The following is a 25,000-nucleotide window of genomic DNA, read 5'->3' as shown; positions in this document are numbered from 1 at the left end:
AGGCGGGCCAGCAGTGTGACGTACAGAGCGCTGCAGGCGGACGCGGAGCGGCAGTGCTGCTCCAGCCTCTTCTCCTGCAACGCAACACAACCTCCTCACTATCAGCTCCTCCCCAGACCGCCTCGGAGAGGCCCCTCCCCTCCTCGCTCCTCCTCAAACCTCCTCTCACCTCCCCGAGACACGAAACTCTCACACCTCCTCCCGCAACCGCAGTCACCTCCTCAACCCTGCTCCCACCTCCTCACACCTCCCACCTTCTATTTCCCTTTTCAAACCTCTTCCACCTCCTCTCCACTCCTCACCCCTCCTCCTCCCCTCTTCTCCCCGCTCCTCTCCACTCCTTCTCACCCCCCCCCCCCACCTCCTCCCACCTCCTTCTCCCAGGTAAGGAGGTGTTGGTGGAGACACTGACCTGGTCCTTGGACAGCTGGACCTCCAGGTCCTGGAACTCTGAGCCCACCATGCTCCGCACCTCCCTGGGGCTTAGGGGCTCCATGTGCAGGGTGGGCCACAGCCTGGAGGACACACACGCACACACACACACACGCACACACACACACACACACACACACACACACACACACACACACACACACACGCACACACAACCAAACACACAGATGTGTCGGGTTAAGGAACTATTCATCGATTGATTGGTTTATCGATTTGGTTGATTGGCTGGGTGCTGGTTGCTGATCTTTAACGAGTGGGGTGTTGATTGCAGGTGCGCTACCTCCAGGTGTGCGGGCAGGTCTCCACGTTGACGGACACCACCACCCTGACGTTGACGGGCAGCGGGTCGATCAGCCACTTCATGTGTCTCTCTGCGTTCTGCGGACACAAGCTGCGTCAGACCGGGAGCCAGCGGAACACTCTACTGCTGCCGTGGCGACGTGCCCGGCGACGTACCTGGATCTGGTCGATGGAGTCGATGATGATCATGATGTTGCCGTGGTGACGGGCCGACAGGCGCTCCAGCCAGCGAGGGAAGTCTTCCAGGATCTTACTGGGCTCCATGGAGAGACCCGCCACCGACCACAGGTGCTGCAGCAGCTACAGAGCAACACCCTGGTTACACCTGGTTATACACCTGGTTACAACTGGTTATACACCCTGGTTACACCTGGTTATACACCTGGTCAAACCTGGTCACACCTGGTCACACCTAGTCACACCTGGTTATACACCTGGTTACACCTGTTCACACCTGGTTACACCTGGTCACACCTGGTTATACACCTGGTTACACCTGGTTATACACCTGTTCACACCTGGCCACACCTTGTTATACACCTGTCACACCTGGACTAAACCAAGACATTCTGAATAGACCTGGTAACACCGGGTTACACCTTAGCTGGAGGTTCTGATACACCTGGATATTCTGGTTACACTTGGTCACACCTTGTCACACCTGCTTACACCTGGTTATACACCTGCTTACACCTGGTTGTACACCTGGTTACACCTGGTTCCACCTGGACTAAACCAAGACATTCTGAATAGACCTGTCAACAACTGTTGCACCTGGTTTCTCCTGGAGATTCTGATTACACCTGGACTAAACCCAACACATCCTGAATATACCTGCTTAAACCTGTTTACTCCTGGAGGTACTGATACACCTGGTTCCACCTGGACTAAACCAAACACATTCTGATCAATACAATTGAAGCGGTAGATTCCAGATTAACGTTGGCTGAACCTATACAGTGAGCCCACCCCCGGGGCAAAACCGAGACCTTGTGGTGAACTTGGGGTACTGCTAGTGCCAGGGAGAAGAGGGTCACCTTGACAGTGAGGCGTTTGATGAGCAGAACAGGTTCTGAGCTGGTGGACAGAGGACGTCCCACCAGGTGGTACAGCACAAGTGTGTTGGGGGAGGTCTTCTGCTGCAGCTCAATCCTGAGGAGAGACACATTATGAGCCTCCATAGCCTGGTGATGAACCATCCCAGAGGGGGCGACTCTCCTCCTCACCATTTGGACAGCAGGAGAGACTTGCCAGAACCCGGACCCCCAGAGAGGAGCAGGGGAGGGGTGGGAGGGGGGGCTGCCACCATGTCATTCAGACGATCTAGATACTGAAGAGAGAGAGACATTTAGAGGCTCTAGTTACTGAAGGGAGAGAGACATTTAGAGGCTCTAGATACTGAAGGGAGAGAGACATTTAGAGGCTCTAGAAACTGAAGAGAGAGAGACATTTAGAGGCTCTAGATACTGAAGGGAGAGAGATATTTAGAGGCTCTAGATACTGAAGGGAGAGAGACATTTAGAGGCTGTAGATACTGAAGAGAGAGAGACATTTAGAGGCTCTAGATACTGAAGGGAGAGAGACATTTAGAGGCTGTAGATACTGAAGAGAGAGAGACATTTAGAGGCTCTAGATACTGAAGAGAGAGAGACTTTTAGAGGCTCTAGTTACTGAAGAGAGAAAGACATTTAGAGGCTCTAGATACTGAAGAGAGAGAGACATTTAGATGCTCTTGTTACTGAAGAGAGAGAGACATTTAGAGGCTGTCGAAACTGAAAAGAGAGACATTTAGATGCTCTAGATACTGAAGGGAGAGAGATATTCAGATACCGAAGAGAGAGAGACATTTAGACCCTCTAAGAGACATTAGACGACACTGAAGAGAGAGAAATGAAAATGACTAAGAATCATCCAAGTGGTCCAGAGAAGTGTGTATAAGAACGGAAGGGAAGGAAGGAGGAGCACCCCTAGAGGAGAACACGGACTCCCCTCTGGGGGAAGAGAACATAGAAGGATCTCCCGGAGGAGAGACGAGGCTCACCTTCTGCAGGCCCAGCGGCGAGGAGGTGCAGCAGGCCTGCTGGAAGGCCTCACACTGCTCCTGCTCATCGTGGAGGTCCCACAGCACGTCGCCCCAGTCCTCGTCCGCACACTCCTCCGCCCCAGAGTCCTTGGCGTCGCCGTCGGCCCCCTCCAGACCTAGCAGCTGCTGGTGGGCCGCAGGGGGACAACGCCTCGTCAGGGCCGGGGCCGGTGGTTGGTGTTAGGGGGTTTGAGGGTGTGTGTATCGTGGTGTGGTAATGGCTAGAGGGTGCAGAATGTCTCCACCTGTTTGATGACCTTCTCCAGCTGGGAGAAGATCATGGCTGCTCCTTCCTCCGCAGAGCCGCTGTGGTCCACCACCTGGAGCACACACATATTGTCATGATGATGTTGCCATGACGACCACCGTGGCGTCAGTATGAACACCCTCCAATCGTCGTGATGTCACCGCAACGACCACCACGATGTCACCAGGACGACCACCGTGATGTCAACATGACGACCACAATGACGTCAGTACGATCCCCCTCCACCTTCAGAACGTCACCATGACGACCGCCATGACGTCACCATGACGACCACCATGACGTCAGTAGGATCACTCTCCACCATGACGACGTCACCATGACGACCACCGTGACGTCACCATGACGACCACCATGACGTCGGTAGGATCACTCTCCAACATCACGGCGTCACCATGACGACCACCATGACGTCAGCACGAACCCCCTCCAACATCACGACGTCACCATGACGACCACCGTGACGTCCCCATGACGACCACCATCATCCCCATGAACTCCGCCCCCTCACCTGGACCTTGGCGGCCGTGTCGGCGGCGTTCACCCTCTCCAGCAGCAGTCTGGTGGGCTCCGGCAGGCCCTGCCCCCCGTCGGTACGGAGGTACACCACCAGGGGGCGCCCGTCGGGGTTCCTCACGAAGGCCTCCTCCGCGTCCTCCACCGCCGAGCTGCGCGCACACACACGGGGGACACGCGGCTGTCAGGACGGCCCCCGGGGGGGGGGGGAGGGGGGTCGCGACCCCATGAGCCTGTGGGGGGCGTGGCCCGTACCTGGAGAGGGACGACTTGAGGAGCAGGACGCAGACGGAGCTCTTCTCCATCTCCCGCCGGCGCTCCAGGGAGAAGGAGGCGGCGTGCTCCTCGGGGAAGCTGACGTTGAGGTAGAAGTGGCCCCGGGCCTCGCAGAGCCGCTGCAGCCTGCTGGAGTACGTCTGCAACAGAGCACACCGCGCCCGTCACGGTCGGTACCACGCAGCACCTCCTACACAACGCGCCCCTCACGGCCGGTACCTGGGTCTACACCTGAACCCCACCCAGCACCTCCTCCACCTGAACCCCACCCAGCACCTCCTCCACCTGAACCACACGCAGCACCTCCTCCACCTGAACCCCACCCAGCACCTCCTCCACCTGAACCCCACCCAGCACCTCCTCCACCTGAACCCCACCCAGCACCTCCTCCACCTGAACCCCACCCAGCACCTCCTCCACCTGAACCACATGCAGTACCTCCTCCACACCGCGCCCCTCACGGTCGGTACCTGGGTCTTAGGGCTGGGCGATTATTTGAAATTGGATTATTATTATTTTTGTATCATCATTATTTTTTTTTTATGTTTTATAGAAACATAGAACAGCTGGATACATATCTGTACATTATTTTAGATTTGAACATTTTCTTTTGGACGATTTTGTGTACTTTTTTAAGGCGAAATTTCTAAGTTCTCAGTTACAAAGTGCGTTTGAGAGAGACGTGCTGAATAAATACATCATGTTTTCAAACTCCAAAAAATAATCGTTTGAATAATCGTGATTTCAATACTGACCAAAATAATCGTGATTATGATTTTTTCCATAATCGAGCAGTCCTACTGGGTCTACACCAGCACCACACGCAGCACCTCCTCCACCAACACAAGGTAGGGGAGGAGGAGGAGGTGGAGGAGAGACCAGGAGATGGGGTGTGAGGAGGAGAGACCAGGGAGATGAGGAGGGAGGAGAGGAGGAGGTGAGGAGAGAGGAGGCGATACGGAGTGAGGAGCAGATGACGTGATGAGAGAGAAGGAGAGGAGGATGGAGGAGAGACCAGGAGATGGGGAGTGAGGAGATGTGGAGATGAGATAGGAGAGAGGAGGAGGAGGGGCGTGATGATGAGGAGGAGGAGGAGGAGGAGGAGGAGGGGCGTGATGATGAGGAGGAGGAGGAGGAGGAGGAGGAGGAGGGGCGTGATGATGATGAGGAGGATGAGGAGGAGGTGGGGAGTGATGATGAGGAGGAGGAGGAGGAGGTGGGGAGTGATGATGATGATGATGAGGAGGATGAGGAGGAGGTGGGGAGTGATGATGAGGAGGAGGAGGAGGAGGTGGGGAGTGATGATGATGATGAGGAGGATGAGGAGGAGGTGGGGAGTGATGATGAGGAGGATGAGGAGGAGGTGGGGAGTGATGATGAGGAGGAGGAGGAGGAGGTGGGGAGTGATGATGAGGAGGAGGAGGAGGAGGAGGTGGTGGGGAGTGATGATGAGGAGGAGGAGGAGGAGGGGCGTGATGATGAGGAGGAGGAGGAGGAGGAGGAGGAGGAGGAGGTGGGGAGTGATGATGAGGAGGAGGAGGAGGTGGTGGGGAGTGATGATGAGGAGGAGGAGGAGGAGGAGGAGGAGGAGGTGGGGAGTGATGATGAGGAGGAGGAGGAGGAGGAGGAGGAGGATGAGGAGGAGGTGGGGCGTGATGATGAGGAGGAGGAGGAGGAGGTGGGGCGTGATGATGAAGAGGAGGTGGGGCGTGATGATGAAGAGGAGGTGCAGGGAGGGGACGGGGAGCAGCAGGTACCTTGGTGAAGGCGGCCAGCTCCTCCTGGGTGTCGGGGGAGGAGATGAGGTAGCAGCGCACCGTGTTGCTGCTCAGAGCCTGGGACACGTGAGGGGAGAGCAGCAGGAGGCTGGCCACCGCCGCCTCCCAGTCGTCTGACGCACACACACACACACACACACACACACACACACACACACACGCACGCACGCACGCACACGCGCACGCACGCACGCACGCACGCACGCAACACACACACGCACGCACGCACGCAACACACACACACACACACACACACACACGCGTACGCAACACACCCACACACACACACACACACACACACACACACACACACACACACACACACACACACACGTACGTTACGACACACACACACACACACACACACATATGTATGTTACAACACACAAACAATGCATCACACACACACGCGTGTACGTTATAACACACACACACACACGCGCACACATTTGTACGTTACAACACACACACACACACAAACACACACAAATGTTACAACACACACACACACGCACACACACAGACACATATATGTTATAACGCACACGTTACCAAAAACACACACACACACACACACACAAACATATTTTATAACACACACACATGTTACCACACACACACAGGTTACCCCACACACCATGCCTCTAGAAGCCCCCCCCGGCCTCGTGCAGCGTCCTGGCCCTACCTCGGCTGACGTTGGCAAAGGGCCCCTCCACGTCGATCAGGCTGTGGGCCATCTCGGGGCCCCGGAGGGTCTGCTGCAGCTGCATCATGCTGCCCATGGACGGCTCGCTGCCCAGGGGCCCGCCCACCCACGACTCGCACTGGGTCCCCGCAGCTGCACACGCACGCGCACACACACACACACGCACACGCAGACACACACACACACACACACGAGCACACACACACGCACACGCGCACGCGCACGCACACGCACGTGCACGCGCGCGCGCACACACACGCACGCGCACGCACACGCACACGCACACACTTAGTTAGTTAGTTAGGGTCAGGGTATGTTAGTTAGGGTTCAGGGTTAGTAAGTTAGGGTCAGGGTAAGTTAGGGTCAGGGTTAGTTAGGGTCAGAGTTAGTTAGTAAAGGTCAGGGTTAGTTATGGTCAGGGTAAGTTAGGGTCAGAGTTTGTTAGTTAGGGTCCGGGTTAGTTAGGTTAATGATCTTACGCGTGACGGTGGGCCGGTTGTCATCAGATCCAGAGTCGTCATGGCGGTAAGAGTTAGTTAGGGTTAGCTAGGGTTAGTGAGGGTTAGTTAGGGTAATGTTCTTACGTGTGACGGTGGGCCGGTTGTCATCAGAGTCCGAGTCACCGGGGGGGTACACCTGGATGTTTGTGAGGGTTAGTTAGGGTTAGTTAGGGTAATGATCTTACGCGTGACGGTGGGCCGGTTGTCGTCAGAGTCCGAGTCGTCCGGGTTGTACACCATGATGCCCTGAGCCTGCAGCTGCTGCAGCTTGGCCTCCAGCTCCCTCTTGGCCCGCAGCAGGTCCTGGATCTCCTTCTCCTTGGTCTCCCTGAAGATCTGCCAGGTGAGGAGAGGAAAGGCCACTTTATTTACATAGCACTTTTCACTAACAACGCAGACTCAAAGTGCTTCACATATAAACATGGGCATACAATAAAAGAGAAGAAAAGATAGGTAAAAGAAAACAAATGCAAAACATGAGTCAAATAGATAGAAGACAAAGTTAAAAAAGCATTTTAGGAAGTGCAATGTATTTAAGATCAGATCAACAGTCCCTCCGGTACCCGCGTCGGGACTCCAACCCGACCTAAAGGAACTTGGTCCTTTCTCTGGGTCCCCAACCCGGGTTCTAGGACTCTAAGGTCATCGGAGGGTTAGGGAGGTGTGGACCCACGGTCACAGAGCTGGGGGGGGGGGGGGGGGCGGTAGTACAGAGGGCTGGTGATGGAGCGACACCAGGGGGCGTGTTTACTTTAAACTGCCGCTTGACTTTGTCCCTGTCGTGTTCGAAGGTGGAGGCGCGCTCCATGGCCTGGTACTTGGCCTCCAGAGCCCCCTCCCGCTCCCTCAGGATCTTCTGGTACGTCTTCTGTAGAGCCTACACAACACCACACAACACAACACAACACTATGTAGAGAGCCTACCCAAAACAACACAACACTATAACCCTGTCTTCTGTAGCGCCTACACAACACAACGCAACACAACACAACACTATAAACCCTGTCTTCTGAAGAGCCTAAACAACACAACTAAGGACAACACAACACAAGGTTAGTCTGCAGAGCCTACACAACACAACGTTATACACCCTGTCTTCTTTAGAGGCTACACAACACAATACAACACAACGTTATGCACTGTGGCTTCTGTAGGGCCTACACAACACAACAAAACACAACGTTATACACCCTGTCTTCTGTAGAGGCTACACAACACAACATAACACAACAAAGCGTTACACGAGCGTAACAACATCAGATTCACAAAACGTCACACCACAACACATCACAACAAAGTGTCATACAAGTGTAACAACATCAGATTCACAACAACCCCTTATTGTATTCTATTTTATCCTCACGTTTCTGAAACACAGTTTCCTTCTATAATCTATGGGTATGGTCCTTCCTTATCCTAAAGGCACTAAGTATGCAAATATCCTGTGCTATCTGATCTTATCACCTCATCATCTTCTCTTAGGTGCAACTGGGAACCAACTTACCTGCAGCTCAGCTCGAAGCCTCTTGTTTTCATCGTCCAGCTTCGCCTCCTTTTTCTGCATGGAGGAGATCTCGTTGTTCTTGCTCACACGGAAGATCTCGTACTCTTTCCGCAGCCGCTCGTACTCGGCCGCGTACTCCAGGTCCACGGAGCCCGTGGACTTGAAGCTGGCCCCGATCACCCGGGGACCTCGGCGGAAGGAGCTCCTCAGCAGTCGGGCCTTGGGCTTCACCTCCACGGGGATCACACAGGCTTCGCCGCCTTCGCCCCCGTAGCCGTCCTCTATCACCTCCCCGGGACTGACCAGGGAGGAGGCGGTGCCCATGGTGCCTCCGATCCGATGGCGCTCAGTGCTGGGAGACGTCCATCACCTCTCCCGGACTTCTCGAGAGCCTGAACACACAAACAACACAACACAGCGATACACACCCTGTCTCCTGGTAGGACTGTCTGCGGTAAAGATGAGGGGACACCTTGTCCACGTTATAACCACTTAATAAACACCGATCACACTGAATAAGACACTTTAGCCATGTAGAGGCTCACTACACTATCGGCCACAAGCTGCTTTGACTTTTGTCACACAACTTTCTGTAACTTTTTTACCCAACAATGGGGGGAAAAAACATCGAGACTGTGGGGGTGGCTTGACAACTTAGGAGTTGTGGTTTGACTTAAGTTTAACGCGATCTCACCTGAACATCACCGGGGTGGGTGAGGAACCCACTCAGCAGAAGTCTACCGCAGACAACGCAACACCGTGGGTGCGTTCCAACTCTAAAGTGTACTCAAGGTCCGCCTGGCTCCGTCCTGCTGCCTTGGTAACAGAACGCCCTACGGTGGCCCGCAGCGTTCCAGTGTTGCCAGATTGGGCGAGTAACCCCTGACTGCAGCTCGCAGATCAAGGAGGAGCTAAATGTGGGCGGGCTTAAACGTTTAACTCCGCCCACATTTAAGGAAAATTCCGCGCAGTATCATACGTTCTCCCGCTTTCGAGCGGAGGAGCTAAATGTGGGCGGGCTTAAACGTTTAAGCCCGCCCACATTTAAGGAAAATTCCGCGCAGTATCATGGACCAGACGGAAATACGTTCTCCCGCTTCTGTCTTTGGTTTATTTGACTTAGCTAATATAATTGTGTACGAGTGGAAATAATATGTGTCTATACTAAAAAAGACATTGGCAATGACAAGTTAAAAGTAGGAATGTCTAAGTCTATCAAATGCATGAACCCTTTTCCATATTACCGGTAAGTCATTGTGCTGTGCTGTGCTGTATTGATGTTTGAGAATGTGCTGCCGGATCTCCGCCACCAGATGGCGCCCGAGAGGATAAAACCATGGGTTAAACGTTTAGACCCGCCCACATTTAGCTCCTCCGCTCGAAAGCGGGAGAACGTATGATACTGCGCGGAATTGTCCTTAAATGTGGGCGGAGTTAAACGTTTAAGCCCGCCCACATTTAGCTCATCCTCGATCTGCGGGCTGCAGTCAGGGGCACTTGGAGTGGGCTGTTTAGTAGTAGTAATTACGGGGGTCGACCGAGGGAGGGGGCCATTTTCAAGCGTTTACATTTCAGACGGGTTAGCGGGACTCCCACTCACAACCCCTGATAACATCTCTACAGCGTTTTGGCTGCTCGGCCGTCGGGCAATTGCTATGCAAAATAGTTGTGTGCTGTGATTTTACAACTTCATAAAAGGAAACGCAATGTATACATAATGTTTTAGGCGAGATGTAACTATGAATGAACAACAGAACAGTGAACAAAAAAGGGAATATAATAAATTGTATATATACACTTTTTATACACACTGAGGGTTTTGGTTTTGCCACACGACTCTGTTTATAACCGGAGAATTGTGAGGGGAAACGTGATAAGGTATAAAAGTAAGTGTAAAAGACTATTTAATACACAATAAATGGTCCCATTCTCGTTTTGCCGTTACAACTATTGGGCAGTAACGAGATGACGCCCGTGACGTCACCACAACGGGGCGTCGCGGAGCTCCGAGTGAACTTCAAGAAGACATTAACGGTACGCAGCCCGAAGGAGTCATTAACGGGACGCAGCCTCAAGGAGACCTTAACGGGACGCAGCCATTAGCGGGACGCAGCCCGAAGGAGACATTCCTCTGTTAGCTAGCTCCGGCTCCCTCCGCTTAGTTTACATCACAGACCTGTTGATAGCGCTTAGCAGCATTAGCATCCCATTCTATCTTGGTCATATTACTACCCCCCCTCCTTTACGAGCAGCAGGGTTTTAAAGGCGGTCTTGTGTACATGGAGTCCCTGTCGGAACGGTCTGTGAGGATTCCGCTGGAGAGCTACAGCTAATTCTAGCGCTAATGCTAGCAGAGACACCGCTTGACTTTTAGCCGTAGCAGCTAGTTAGCCTGGCTAGCTCCCCCCTCCACAGCTGTTGGTTAGCTCGGCTAGCTCTCCCCTCCACAGCTGCTGGTTAGCTTTGCTAGCTCTCCCCTCCACAGTTGCTGGTTAGCTAGGCTAGCTCTCCCCTCCACAGCTGCTGGTTAGCTAGGCTAGCCGCTCTCCACATCTGGATCCTCATTGTTTGCACCATGGGCGTCATCTTCGCCAAGCTGTGGAGCTTCTTCTGTGACCAAGGTTAGTTAAATCGTTTAACTCTGCAGCATGATGTTTGTGATGTTATGTTACGATGTCGCCAAGTTAACAGTAGATTGAAAAGTTGACTTCAACTCTCCAAGTAGTCCACTTCTATTGTCTGCTTCTTCAGAATCAGAAATCAGAGGTACTTTTATTACATCTTATTTGTAGAAGTACACACGAGTAAATTCCATAGGATTTGTTCCTCAATAGCCACATAGCAGCAACAATCCAAGAAAAAGTAAATAAAGATATGTAAAATAATAACTGTTCTAGTGGTACCAGCCACTACATCTTCTCCAGACACTCCTCTGTGGGTGCTTGCCGCTGTTTGACTTGTTTTAAAGTTGTGACTGTAGTAGAAGTGGCTTTAGTTAGTGTGTTGGATGGATCCTGGTGGTTTTAACAGGTTTGTGACGTGGAGAAACGCCTGGCTACTCTAAGCAGAGTGTGGCGGCTGGGATGATGCTCTTTGTTTAGGGAACAGTTGTTCAGCCATAGCTGTGGTCACATCCCAGTCAGCACTATTCATTATAGCGGAATTCTTCTCTCACCCTCCTCTAAAGTTAACTACATGGCCAACAGCAGGGCAGACCACGTCAAACAACAATATAACCTATATGCATAATTTAAAGATACTTAAAAAAAAAAAAGGACTCTACTTTCAACCCAGCTCCACCACCGATACACTTCTGTCCATTCACCACTAATGAGGATTACCACACATCTTTCCTAATCCTCCTTCAGATGAGGATTATCCACCAGTGGACTGTTGTGCTTTCGCTCTCGGGGGGGCAGATCTGTATCTCCCTACCTTTCCCTGTGTCAGCCTACCCGGCACTAATCGCCTCCTTCGACTATAATCTCCACAATTTAAAGTGTGTATTCAACTAAATGGTAAACGGAAGGCCACATTAAAGGGTTGCTTCCGGCTCCGTCACCCTACAGCCCCTGGGTCCTCCACCTCCGTAGGAAGCATCCACATGCTAAGTACTCCAGTACAATGGGAGTACAATGGCCTCACTTCCTTCCTTTACCACAGCCCCCCCTGACCTCACTTCCAGTCGGCACCTGTAAAGGTGGAGATGCCAAAGCACTTCAGTATGACGTGTGGCGCGTGTGTGTCCGTCCGCACCTGAGCCGGGACACAGTGTCATCAGAATCACTCCGGCATACTGGAGCTGGTCGGGTTGGGAACAGTACTTGTATTACAAGTTCTGTCTGTATTACAAGTACGGTACTACTGTATTTGTAGTACTGTACTACGAATGACTTGCCGTCTACAAGCATTATCCAAAAGGTTTTGTCTAGCATTTATAGTATTATTACATATTTTCTGATGATCAAGGTTTCTTCCTTGCTAATTAAGGTGGTTTTTCCTTGCCCTCTGGTGGGGAAGGGTCAGGGGTGTGTGATAAATATACGGCCTGTTAAGCCCTTTGAGACTGTACTGTGATATACAAACAGTGAAAATAGAGTAAGCAAACGGAAAAGAGTTCACAGTCGAGGAAGGGAAAACCAAGCGGTTGGGGAGCTGTGGCTCGTTTCCTAGTGTGGTGGGCTGTGGTGAATTGGAGGAGGTTTTGTTTTTCATGCGTGTTTTTCTTTCTTCATGTTTTGTCCAGAACACAAAGTGATCATTGTTGGGTTGGACAATGCAGGAAAGACCACCATACTCTACCAGTTGTAAGTACTACAATACTCAATAACATACTCTGCCGTATACTATTAGGCTCTACTGTATATTATACTCTACCATATACTGCTATTCTCTACCGTATACTGCTATACTCCACTGTATTCTATTATACTCTACTCTCTACTATTATACTCTACTATATACTATTACCATATACTGCTAAACTCTACTCTCTCTCTACTATTATACTCTACCATATACTTCTATGCTAAACCACATTTATAATGTGGTTTAGTTTAATGTGTATTTATTCAATGGTATTCCATCAGACAGGTCTAAGTGATTAATGTACAGATAGGTTTAAGTGATTAATGGTAAGTAGACAAGTCGTCACGTTACCTACAGCTCCAGCTGTCCCCTGGGAGCCTGGTTTACGCTTAGCCATGTTCTTAAGTGTGTGTGTGTGTGTGTGTGTGTGTGTGTGTGTGTGTGTGTGTGTGTGTGTGTGTGTGTGTGTGTGTGTGTGTGTGTGTGTGTGTGTGTGTGTGTGTGTGTGTGTGTGTGTGTGTGTGTGTGTGTGTGTGTGTTTGTGTGTGTGTTTGTGTGTGTGCAGTCTGATGAACGAGGTGGTCCACACGTCGCCCACCATAGGCAGCAATGTGGAGGAGATCGTAGTGAAGAACACGCACTTCCTCATGTGGGACATTGGTGGGCAGGAGTCCCTCCGCTCCTCCTGGAACACCTACTACTCCAATACTGAGGTAAACGTGTACAAATACTACTCCAATACTGAGGTAAACGTGTACAAATACTACTCAAATACTGAGGTAAACATATACCACTCCAATCTTGAGGTAAACGTGTACAAATACTACTCCAATACTGAGGTAAACGTGTACAAATACTACTCAAATACTGAGGTAAACATATACCACTCCAATATTGAGGTAAACGTGTACAAATACTACTCCAATACTGAGGTAAACGTGTACAAATACTACTCCAATACGGAGGTAAACGTATACCACTCCAATATTGAGGTAAACGTGTACGAATACTACTCCAATACTGAGGTAAACGTGTACAAATACTACCCTAATACCGAGGTCACCGTGTACAAATACTACCCTAATACTGAGGTAAACATTTACTACTCCAATAGAGAGGTAAATGTGTACAAATACAACTTTAATACCGAGGTAAACATATACTAGTCTAATATTAAGGCAAATGTCTGCTTTGCGAAACATATATATTATATTATAGTGTATTTGTGGGGAGGTGAAAGTGTTGAGCTACGGAAAAGTTTTCCAGAGACAGATGGAGCGAGGCAGTGGCAGGTCAAAGGCCCCTCCCCCTAGGTCAAAGGTTACACCCTCACTAAAGCTCCTTTCTATTCAGTGTGCTAACAGACGGCCGTGTCAGAGAAAGGAGAGCCACACACTGCACTTGGGCCTGCAGTGTGTAGTTTCTGATAGGAAGAGACAGAACCAGGTCCTTCTTGCCTCTGCAGTGTCTAGTGTCTGATAGGGAGAGCCACACCACGTCCTAATAGACCCTGCGGTGTGTGTGTGTAGTGTTTCTGATGGTGGTCTCCGCCTCTAGTTGCATCATGGTGCTTCTTTGTCTGTAGTTTATCATGCTGGTGCTTCTCTGTCTGTAGTTCATCATCCTGGTGCTTCTCTCTGTAGTTTATCATCCTGGTGCTTCTGTCTGTAGTTTATCATCCTGGTGCTTCTGTCTGTAGTTCATCATCCTGGTGCTTCTGTCTGTAGTTCATCATCCTGGTGCCTCTGTCTGTAGTTCATCATCCTGGTGCTTCTGTCTGTAGTTTATCATCCTGGTGCTTCTGTCTGTAGTTCATCATCCTGGTGCTTCTGTCTGTAGTTCATCATCCTGGTGCTTCTGTCTGTAGTTCATCATCCTGGTGCTTCTGTCTGTAGTTCATCATCCTGGTGCTTCTGTCTGTAGTTTATCATCCTGGTGCTTCTGTCTGTAGTTTATCATCCTGGTGCTTCTGTCAGTAGTTCATCATCCTGGTGCTTCTCTGTAGTTCATCATCCTGGTGCTTCTGTCTGTAGTTTATCATCCTGGTGCTTCTGTCTGTAGTTCATTATCCTGGTGCTTCTGTCTGTAGTTCATCATCCTGGTGCTTCTGTCTGTAGTTCATCATCCTGGTGCCTCTGTCTGTAGTTCATCATCCTGGTGCTTCTGTCTGTAGTTCATCATCCTGGTGCTTCTGTCTGTAGTTTATCATCCTGGTGCTTCTGTCTGTAGTTCATCATCCTGGTGCTTCTGTCTGTAGTTCATCATCCTGGTGCTTCTGTCTGTAGTTCATCATCCTGGTGCTTCTGTCTGTAGTTCATCATCCTGGTGCTTCTGTCTGTAGTTCATCATCCTGGTGCTTCTGTCTGTAGTTCATCAACCTGGTGCTTCTGTCTGTAGTTTATCATCCTGGTGCTTCTGTCTGTAGTTTATCATCCTGGTGCTTCTGTCTGTAGTTCATCATCCTGGTGCTTCTGTCTGTAGTTCATCATCCTGGTGCTTCTGTCTGTAGTTCATCATCCTGGTGCTTCTGTCTGTAGTTCATCATCCTGGTGTTTCTGTCTGTAGTTTATCATCCTGGTGGTGGACAGCACAGACCGAGAGCGGCTGGTCATCTCTAAAGAAGAACTGTACCGCATGCTGGCCAACGAGGTAACCACGACGACGTCCATAAACAACCTACACATAAGGCTTAGGAACATGTCCTAAACCAGTGTGTGCGTGCGTGTGTGTTGGTGTGTGTGCGTAGGATCTGCGTAAGGCTGCGGTTCTGATCCTGGCCAACAAGCAGGACATGAAGGGCTGCATGTCTGCAGCGGAGATCTCCAAGTACCTCAGCCTGAGCACCATCAAGGACCACCCCTGGCACATCCAGTCCTGCTGCGCCCTGACCGGGGAGGGGTGAGACACGCTCTAGATCTATAGACACGCATCCTACCCTCACCGGGGAGGGGTGAGACACGCTCTAGATCTATAGACACGCATCCTACCCTCACCGGGGAGGGGTGAGACACGCTCTAGATCTATAGACACGCATCTAACCCTGACCGGGGAGGGGTGAGTCACGCTCTAGATCTATAGACACGCATCTAACCCTGACCGGGGAGGGGTGAGTCACGCTCTAGATCTATAGACACGCATCCTACCCTCACCGGGGAGGGGTGAGACACGCTCTAGATCTATAGACACGCATCCTACCCTCACCGGGGAGGGGTGAGACACGCTCTAGATCTATAGACACGCATCTAACCCTGACCAGGGAGGGGTGAGACACGCTCTAGTTCTATAGGCTAGGGCTTTGACTTTTGCCCAAAAATCATATTCAAAGTTTGTTTGTTTATTAATATTAATATTCGAATATATTCGAATATTTATTATTAATATTTTGACAATTTAATGCCTTCAGTAAGACCTGGGCTGAATCCGAATAATTAGTACATACTATTTCTGTTCAGTGTCTACTGAACAGAAGCGTTCTACGCATAGCTGAAGACCGTACTACACTTGACAGTGTAGTACGGTCTACAACTATGCGTAGAACGCCTCTGAACGCTGCCGAACACCGCCGAAACTCCACCGGATGTTTGGAGATGACGTATCTCCCCTCAGATGCCGGCAAAATTACCTTGATAAGTTACCTGTTTTCCGTCTTGTCATCGTTGCTATTAAATTTAAAATGTCTCTTTTTACTTAATGACTTACTCTACCTTTTTACTCTTTTTAATTACTCTTTTTTCGCCGCTTTCTACGACGTCTTTCTAAGCCGCTGTTGGTAGTGTCGGGTCAGCCATCTCTTCTTTGTTCGTTACCAGACTCCGGTTGCATTGTGGGATAGTGAGGTGACCTACCGTTGTATACTGTGGCGGTAGTACGCATTCTTTAACGTTTTCCGTACTACACAATCCGTACTGAGCATTCGGACGCGCTATTTTTGTGGCGTACTACAAAATGCATACTATAAGACGGAGTATTCGGATTCAGCACTGCATTGGGTTTTGCAAGGTTTGTTTACCGGCGTTGCTATGGTTACCGGTCTTGCTTGTTCCAACGGTTTATTGGGTTTCTGATAAATCGCTGTCTAATCAATACTTCATTCACTGCCTCTTCCGTGGTCATTACAATATTATGAATAGACTGCGTCGGGTTCTCTGAAGTCTCTCCCTCTTGACCTGCCCATAACAGGTTCGAATATTAAGGGCTGCCTAATATTCGTTCGAATTTTGATTTATTTTTTGATATTCAAATTCTATTCGAATTACGAAGTTCGGAGTCAAAGCCCTACTATAGACACGCATCCAACCCTCACAGGAGAGGGGTGAGACACTCTATATCCATAGACACACATCCAGCCCTGGTGTGTGTGTGTGTGTGTGTGTGTGTGTGTGTGTGTGTGTGTGTGTGTGTGTGTGTGTGTGTGTGTGTGTGTGTGTGTGTGTGTGTGTGTGTGTGTGTGTGTGTGTGTGTGTGTGTGTGTGTGTCGTACCCAGGTTGTCCACAGGTGAAGGTGTTAAGTGTGTTCTCGTCCCCAGGTTGTGTCAGGGTCTGGAGTGGATGAGCTCCCGGGCCGGTCTCAGATAGCCCCGCCCCCCCCGGAGAGCTGGAGGAGAGATAGGAAAATGAAAAAAAGGGTCACCTTTGACCTCTAGAGACTAAATAGGAAGACCTGACCTGATGATGGAGCTGCTATTCTCATCCTCGTCGACCAATGGGAGAGGAGGAGCCAACACTACATACATATCATGTTGTCATGGAAGGGCCGGGCGGGCCGGCTTTGATCGGTGGAATCACGTTACATTAAGTTCTCTCGGACATCGGTGCTTACAGAGCCATTTCATAAGCTACGTTCATGTGGTGCATTATGGGTAAACGATTACATACCTTCCGTACTCATTCCAGCAGCTTTGGCGTGCATGCTAGGTCGTCACACGCACACACACACATACACGCACACGCACTAGATCATAATACACATTAAGTCATAGCACATACACAGTTGTTAAACAGACCCATTAAGTATCTACACACACACACCTGGGTCCACACTAATAAGTTGGTGGTGTGTTATACCAAAACAAGGGTGTAACACACATACAGGGGTGTCTCACACAGACACACACACACACACACACACACACACACACACACACACACACACACACACGGGTGTTATACACATGCTAGATGATATCACATATCTGGTAGGCCATTCAACACTTTCGAACATAACAAAGCTTATTTCAACAGTATTTTAATTTTAGTCAAATGTTGCTAAATATGATTTGATGTATTTTCATTTTGATTAAGATGTTTGCCTTTTTAATAATCTTTTATGATGCAGGTTTATATCACACAGACCTATGTGTTATTACATGTCATTTGCTTCTAGATGCCTTTAGGTGTGTGTGTGTGTGTGTGTGTGTGTGTGTGTGTGTGTGTGTGTGTGTGTGTGTGTGTGTGTGTGTGTGTGTGTGTGTGTGTGTGTGTGTGTGTGTGTGTGTGTGTGTGTGTGTGTGTGTGTGTCACTCAGTCCAGGTTAATGTTCTCAACATGTTCAAAGTATTTTTACACGCTGATGAGGACCATCTGGACTCAACAGCCAGGAGAGTCTGACCGTGTGTGACCGTGGTCATGCATTTGTTTTTAATAAAACTTTTATTTTGAATCTTAATTCCCTTGTCTGCTTCTTGACCTGGCTTGCAAAGAGTTGTGTTTTCCTAAATTAAATCGTCTACAACCCGGAGAAGCAAAAAAAAAAAGATTCGGTGGACATCATGTTTAAGGTAACTATAGCCTATACATGTATTATTGTCTTCATGTTCTTGTACCATTGTCAGCCACAAGGGGGCTCCATTAATCAAGCCACCTGTAGTTCCGTTATTTTGATCAGCTGATCCTTGACCGAATACATTATTTTATATATATTGATCAGTTATTGGACGTTAAAGTAAACTAGGTTTAGGCATCTAGAAGCATTTTTTGCAAAAGATGAAATTGCAAAAAATATTCATTTCAATATATATACAGATGATAATTATAACTGGTATACAGGTCTGTGCTGTTCTATAATATACACAGCTATGTATTTTAAAAAGCAGTTTGCTTAGATTTTTTAGTCGGACAACTGGTACAACTATGATACGCGTTTGAACTTGACACGTGTTTGAACATGTGTCTGAATGCTGCAGCGGATTAATCTCTGTTTTATGAATCCCACCCGCAGGGCCACTGCTGGCCGTTCCGGTGTCCTACGCGAGCGGGGGGGGGGGGGGGAGGGAGAGGAGAGCCCCTTTTTACAAATTAGGTAAAAACATCAAATTTGTCGAAATTGAGTGATAAGTTATACAATTAAGACCAAACAACGGTGGGCCTCTTCATAACTAATTTACATATTATTTTTAATTTCATTAATGTATATTTTTTTCTTCCTTTTTTTTTTTTACAAACCTTAATTTTTGGTGACCCAGTCAGGTAGGCCTACTTGGTGTCCTACGCACTCTGCGTACTCTGCGTAGGCCTATAGGGAGGGCGGGCCTGCCCACACGCCCGCTCCAGCAGATCCCCCAGGCGGAGGGGTTCAGGGCCTGGTGGAGTCCCATCTCAGAGGTAGGTTGCCAGAGAGAACCACCACCTAGACCCACAACAAAGTTGATATTCTTTCATGACCCTGGCCTTACGTCCAGAGGGAGCGTCTCCTCCGTCTTCATCTTCATGACAACCAGAGCATCATAAGAGGAGTCGGTTCTTTGTTTTGCGGCTGCTATCAGTTTCAGCACCGCAGGTGTGGAGAGCCGAGGTACATCTCGAACGAGTCGTGTTTTGAGGCGTGTTCACTGTAGAGGGCTGACGTGAATATGAATGAGGGCCGGTGTGAATATGAATGAGGACGGTGGTTCCGTGTATTAACTTCATGTTCCACCTCCTCTGAGGCTTTCAATTGCATGTCCCGCTGGTGCATCCCGCTGCACATAATGGGAATCAACCTGCCACGTTTCTCATCTGTTCTGTTTCTCACTACCAGTGTCGTTATTTCAACCCATGCCCCAATTTTTTCTCTGTGTGCTCTGTTCACTAGATGTCATGTTTTCTTAAATTTGATACGCATAATATATGCTGTGTGTAAATGATACAGCGCGTGTGGGTTAACCTAGCGATTGTTAGTGCTTGGCACTTGGTTCTATGAAAATCCTTAGCTGCAAAAAATTACTTATTGTAAGTCGCTTTGGATAATAGCGTCTGCTAAATGCCCTTTAAATGTAAATCTGATATTATAATTATAGAGTAGATGTGCATCTAAGTGACGGCTTATTTTAGAGGACATTCTGATGAGGTCTCGATCTGTTTAGTCGGGGCAGCGGGCGAGTTCCAATAACAGCTCACACCACCGTATGCTCATCTCTATAGAAATATATTGATATATGTAATTTGATATATAGAGATATATCTTAAACATTTTAGAGCTATCCAACTAGCTCTATAGAGATGAAGATATATATTATCTATAGCTTTATCCATCTAGCTCTAGAGAGATGAGGATATAGCTTTCTAGAGATATCCATAGCCCTATAGATGAATATCTGTAGAGATGAAGATATGTTTAGATTAAGTTATCTCCATAGATATTAACATTTATATGTAGAGATGAAGATATATCTAAAAATAACGTTATATTTATATCATGTAGACGAAGATAGCTATAGAGATGATATGTCCGTATATAGCCTAATTAAAAGGCCTATATATGTGTATAGAGATATCTAGGCTATATCTGCAGATGAAGATATTTTTCCATAGAGATGAACATGAACTTATAAATATTTATGCCACTGTGTGGAAACCAAAAAGATCTTGATCATTGATTCTATTTGAATAAATCGCTTTTCCATAATTCAGCGTTCTGGAAAGACCCCAGATTACCTCTAATTGCACTCTTATGAAACTTTCTCGGAATCCCTCAAGGTCTGAGATATTCCTTCTCATCTCATCCTTTTCTTGTATTAATATTGATATTAAAATGCAATCCCGGTCTCCGTTTAGATAATTGGCTCCTAACTCTCTGAGCAGTCAGCGAGCGTTCCCTGGCCGGCTCCCGCCTCCTCATCTACAGGCTCCACAGCAAAACCCTGCGTACGCACACCGTACGCAATCTTTTCTTTATAAATCACAGACTGCCTACAAGTGTGCGCAGCTGAATCAGCTTCACGTTCCGCCCTGTACACGCCCCATTTTTTAACTACGAACGGTCAAGGCAAATGACCTCATGAATTCGATCTGCATATAAAACAGACTCAGATGCAAGTATTAGCCTATGTCTTGTCGGAAACAATGACAGAAGTACTGAGTAAAGCATAAAAGCGACATTTCACGGTGGTCACGGCGGTCACGGGATTGGGATCGCAAACAACAAAAAGCAGAGTGAGTGGCAACATGTTGCTGCAGTCACCGTTGATTCCCACGTGGTGCATGGAGATGCGCTGGTTCAGCTGCGTTGTGGATGCGGGTCCCTCAGCAGGGCAGGCGTTGATCAGACGTCTTCCCAGGCAGGGCGCGCGGTCTTCTCGATCACAGGGCAATCTTCAGAGGCAATCGTCTTCTCACTCCTCTCTCTTCAAGACGGTGTCACGGCACCAAATGTTAGATTTCAGCTTATTTCTAAACTGTTCGTATAGACTCTGCGTTGTGTATTTTCCGTCGTAGTAGTAATTCTTGAAGTCGAAATCAAAGCAACTTGACAGGTTGGATCGAGGGTTGAATAGATGGTTTATTCCAGGATGTAATACAGCGAGATACAGACTTAGGTTGAATAATCTATAGTGGACACGGTTGAGGTCGTGTTCCTTGGCTGTCGAACCCTCTTCTAACCGAACCAAAGGGTTGGGGCGAGTAGGCCTATTATACGAAAAGAGAATACATGAATAACACGTAAACAGAAGCACTCTAAGCCTTGATAAGGTATATGGCCCTGGCTATGTCCCAGAGGACCGGGTCGTTCATCCGTGTTGAGACATAACAAATGGCAGATGTTGGAAATAACACCTTGTATCAGTGTGAGAGGCACTGATAGTTCCTAGACTAGAAATGTGAACACAGAGAGACACCAAAATACACCAACATTCTACAGGCGGTCACGGGATTGGGATCGCAAACAACAAAAAGCAGAGTGAGTGGCAACATGTTGCCACAGCAGTGAACTCTGTCAGTAGCACGGAGCGCACAGTCCCAGAATTATAAAAGAAGTGGTCTGACATAAAGTTACATATTTTTATGTAGCCTACCAATAAATCGTTATGGTCCCTAAAGACCCTCTCCCTCCGAATCCTGCCATTTGCATGGTCCGCCAGAAGTGCCATATGGTGCAGCATTACCACGGCGCTCACCTCTGTATTTATAGGGTTTCGGTAATAAGACTGACCGAGAACACCTTGGATAATCAGTTTGTAATCACCCACGTAAAATGTTCTTGAGCATAACCCCTTTTTAATGCCTGATTTGTCATGAAAAGCATCAAGAGTAACGGACAACGATTGTGATGAGGAGTCTGGCTTGGTTTTCCACACTTGGGATTTAATTGACATTTGATCATGTGTTTACAGTGTCACATAAAAATATTATGTTATTGACACATGTTGGACAGATGCTTTATTCCATGCAGTCGCGCCGTCAGTGGACAGTATGGAGTGACGGGATTAAATATAGAGATTTTTTTTTTATTTCTATTCTAAGGAGATTTCTGGAGTTATTACTTTGAAGCAGTTGACTTAAATTATTCTGATTACATAGATTTAACGCATGATACGGGTTGAAATTAAATTTATGAAGGGCGATGATAAAACATAATCGTTCTTCTCACTCTACAATTCTTCGGTCTGACTTCAGTTCACCACCACACCATCTGTGTCGCCAATTCTCCTTTTCCTCCAAACCATGCGTACGCATGGGTCAGAGTTTGCTTTGGGCTGCGCACATTTTCCCGTCAAGTTTCTTTTTTATAGATCACAACCTTGGCGTGGAAAGTCACGTACGCCAATTTCAACCCCGTTTTGTGCGTACGCAACGGTTATAAATGAGACCCCAGGTGAGTGTAGCATAGGTCCTGACCGCTGGGTGGCGCCATGCACCCCTTCACCTGTGTTCTTCGTGAATACAATTAACCGTTTATCTTTAATACTTCATTCTTCGAGTTCAACCTCCTTGTTGTGACTGAGCGTATGTACATCTACTTTTGTTTTCTGTTAGTAAACTATAAAAATACTCAGTCACCTACTGCACAAAAAAAAAACAAGAATGTAAACTATTGCGGTTTGTCTTCGATGTGACGGCAGAGCTAGCTGTATCGTCCCTAGCTTAGCTCGTTCCTAGACTAGCTTGTTGCTGCAATTTACCCGTACTCCTGTAGGAGGATCTTGGAAGGGTAGGTGGTAGAACAGAAGGAGGAGGAGGAGGAGAAGATCTGATGATGAGGAGGATGAGGAAACAGGCTGCCTTCCTCATTCACCACCACCACCACCACCACCTCCCCCTTCTTCCTTCTCCTCCTTCAACACCACCACCTCCCTTCACCCCCATCAGCTCCTCCACCTCCTTTTACTCCACCATCTCCTTCTCCTCCTTCAACCCTGACCATCCGCCTCCTCCCACATCCGCCTCCTCCCACATCCGCCTCCTCCCACATCCGCCTCCCCCCACATCCACCTCCTCCCACATCCACCTCCTCCACTCCCCTTCTCCACCATCACCTCCTCAACCTCCGCCTTCACCACCTCCCCCTCCTTTCAACCCCACCAGCTCCTCCTTCTCCTCCTCCTGCTCCACCACCTCAGATATTTCCTATTTCCTATCTATCATGAAATATGTATTAGATCATAAATATGTATTCAACCCGGGAGAACATTTGTTTCCTTCGAACCACCTCTCCCACAACGGCTACCATTCAATCATTCTACCTGTGTTGGTGTGTATGTGTCTGTGTGTGCGTTTGTGTGTATTTGTGTGTATTTGTGTGGGTGTGTGTGCACCTGTGTGGGTGTATGTGTGCACCTGTGTGGGTGTATGTGTGCACCTGTGTGGGTGTATGTGTGCACGTGTGTGTGTGTGTGCGCACACGTGTGTGTGTGTGTGTGTGTGTGCACGTGTGTGTGCACAGTTTTTGCACATCTACGTTTGTGTGGGTGTGTGTGTGTGTCAGCGTTTGTGTGTGTGTGTTTGTGTGCGTGTGTGTGTGTGTGTGTTTTTCTGTGTCTGCCTGTGGGTTCCGAGCGTTCCTATTGGCCTCCCGACGTTTACCACCGGCATCAGCAGCAGCCGAGGTCGGAGGTCAAGTTAAGTAGAGTGAGAGGACAAATGGAGAGGGGAATCACATCTGTCTTTTAATACGAGTCGCGGCGCTTAGCTCAGCGGCAATTGGCCGCTGGGCTCCTCGAGTTGTAAACGATGTGTCTTCTTTATTTAACTTACTTACTCTACGCACTCTGAAGCCTTAACATCATTTCTTTCCAAGCCTCTAAATCAAACAACGCCTCGAAAGCTAAAGAGAATTCATGTTCATGAAGCAGAGAAGAGGCTGCTGACTGGAGAGATATTAACCACTACTAGCAATGCTGATTATTAGCATACAATAGCCATGCTAACACAGGTTAGCAACCGCTATTCGTGCTAACACAGATTAGCAGCTACTAGCCTTCATAACACATAAGCATCCGCTAGCCATGCTGACACAGGTTAGCAGCCGCTACGCTAGCCATGCTAACAGAGGTTAGCAGCTGCTCTCCATGCTAACATAGGTTTGAAGCCCCTATCTCTTCCTGTGAGCCATGCGGCTGCTAACCTGTGTTAGCATGGCTAGTTTTAACTAGCCATGCTAACACAAGTTAGCAGCCGCTAGTTATGCTAACAAAGGTTAGCAGCCGCTAGTCATGCTAACACAAGTTAGCAGCCACTATCTCATCCTGTGAGCCATGCTGCAGGTTAGAGATATTAGTACTACTTCAGCGTCCCTGCTGATCGATATTAGATTGATAAAAGATGATGGGATTCACCAGAGGTCGGAGAGATGCTGCCCTCTCTCTAACGTCTTCAATTTCATTACGCTCCTCGTCTCAGAGCCCTTCCCTTTTCCAATCACGTCTTCATGTAAAATAAAAGTTCAATTATGTTCTTAGTAAAATAAAAGCGTGACCATAACTCACTTCAATAAAAACCATAAAGTAATCTCAGCATGCAGTGGATATTAATCAGAGAAGAGAACGTTTCCCAGACTGACTGAACACCAGGGGAGTCTTTAAAGTGGTTGTTAAAGAGACCTTCATACGATACACAC

General features: G+C 48.5%; 2 protein-coding genes and 1 long non-coding RNA gene across 4 annotated transcripts in view; 2 read left to right on the top strand and 1 right to left on the bottom strand.

Annotated features, from left to right (window-relative positions):
- nphp3 (nephronophthisis 3) overlaps positions 1 to 9,236 on the bottom strand; it is an 18,799-nt gene extending 9,563 nt beyond the window's left edge. The window contains exons 1-16 of one of the 2 annotated variants that reach the window (XM_030348329.1): positions 9,077 to 9,236; positions 8,383 to 8,774; positions 7,629 to 7,754; positions 7,063 to 7,213; positions 6,357 to 6,509; positions 5,651 to 5,784; positions 3,873 to 4,033; positions 3,613 to 3,769; positions 3,082 to 3,156; positions 2,795 to 2,962; positions 1,980 to 2,083; positions 1,791 to 1,905; positions 910 to 1,053; positions 734 to 831; positions 413 to 515; positions 1 to 74 (exon numbers count right to left, since the gene is read on the bottom strand). The exon at positions 1 to 74 is cut by the window's left edge and continues 9 nt beyond it. In XM_030348329.1, the coding sequence (XP_030204189.1) occupies positions 1 to 74; positions 413 to 515; positions 734 to 831; positions 910 to 1,053; positions 1,791 to 1,905; positions 1,980 to 2,083; positions 2,795 to 2,962; positions 3,082 to 3,156; positions 3,613 to 3,769; positions 3,873 to 4,033; positions 5,651 to 5,784; positions 6,357 to 6,509; positions 7,063 to 7,213; positions 7,629 to 7,754; positions 8,383 to 8,706 (2,087 nt within the window). In that variant the 5' untranslated portion in view covers positions 8,707 to 8,774; positions 9,077 to 9,236. The remainder of the gene's footprint in view (positions 75 to 412; positions 516 to 733; positions 832 to 909; positions 1,054 to 1,790; positions 1,906 to 1,979; positions 2,084 to 2,794; positions 2,963 to 3,081; positions 3,157 to 3,612; positions 3,770 to 3,872; positions 4,034 to 5,650; positions 5,785 to 6,356; positions 6,510 to 7,062; positions 7,214 to 7,628; positions 7,755 to 8,382; positions 8,775 to 9,076) is intronic. The other variant, XM_030348331.1, reaches the window with a different exon arrangement.
- Positions 5,950 to 18,355, top strand: LOC115536885 (uncharacterized). Its single transcript, XR_003974730.1, has 2 exons — positions 5,950 to 6,004; positions 17,797 to 18,355. It is a non-coding gene; the product is annotated as an uncharacterized LOC115536885 (long non-coding RNA).
- Positions 10,376 to 18,355, top strand: arl8 (ADP-ribosylation factor-like 8). Its single transcript, XM_030348337.1, has 6 exons — positions 10,376 to 11,003; positions 12,629 to 12,689; positions 13,256 to 13,403; positions 15,256 to 15,339; positions 15,437 to 15,588; positions 17,217 to 18,355. The coding sequence occupies exons 1-6, from the start codon at positions 10,958 to 10,960 to the stop codon at positions 17,263 to 17,265; spliced, it is 540 nt and encodes a 179-aa protein (XP_030204197.1). The 5' UTR covers positions 10,376 to 10,957; the 3' UTR covers positions 17,266 to 18,355.
- Positions 18,356 to 25,000: the final 6,645 nt, after the last annotated feature.

This window comes from Gadus morhua, chromosome 23, assembly GCF_902167405.1.
Source record: "Gadus morhua chromosome 23, gadMor3.0, whole genome shotgun sequence".
Taxonomy (NCBI): domain Eukaryota; kingdom Metazoa; phylum Chordata; class Actinopteri; order Gadiformes; family Gadidae; genus Gadus; species Gadus morhua.
This window is presented reverse-complemented; position numbering and strand designations above follow the sequence as displayed.

What these genes read in the sequence shown, in the direction of transcription:
- arl8 (XM_030348337.1), top strand. Translation starts at nt 10,958, where the DNA reads ATGGGCGTCATCTTCGCCAAGCTGTGGAGCTTCTTCTGTGACCAAG. An exon ending in CCTACTACTCCAATACTGAG is followed by an intron (nt 13,404 to 15,255) that starts GTAAACGTGTAC and finishes TTCTGTCTGTAG; the next exon opens with TTTATCATCCTGGTGGTGGA. An exon ending in TGCGCCCTGACCGGGGAGGG is followed by an intron (nt 15,589 to 17,216) that starts GTGAGACACGCT and finishes TCTCGTCCCCAG; the next exon opens with GTTGTGTCAGGGTCTGGAGT.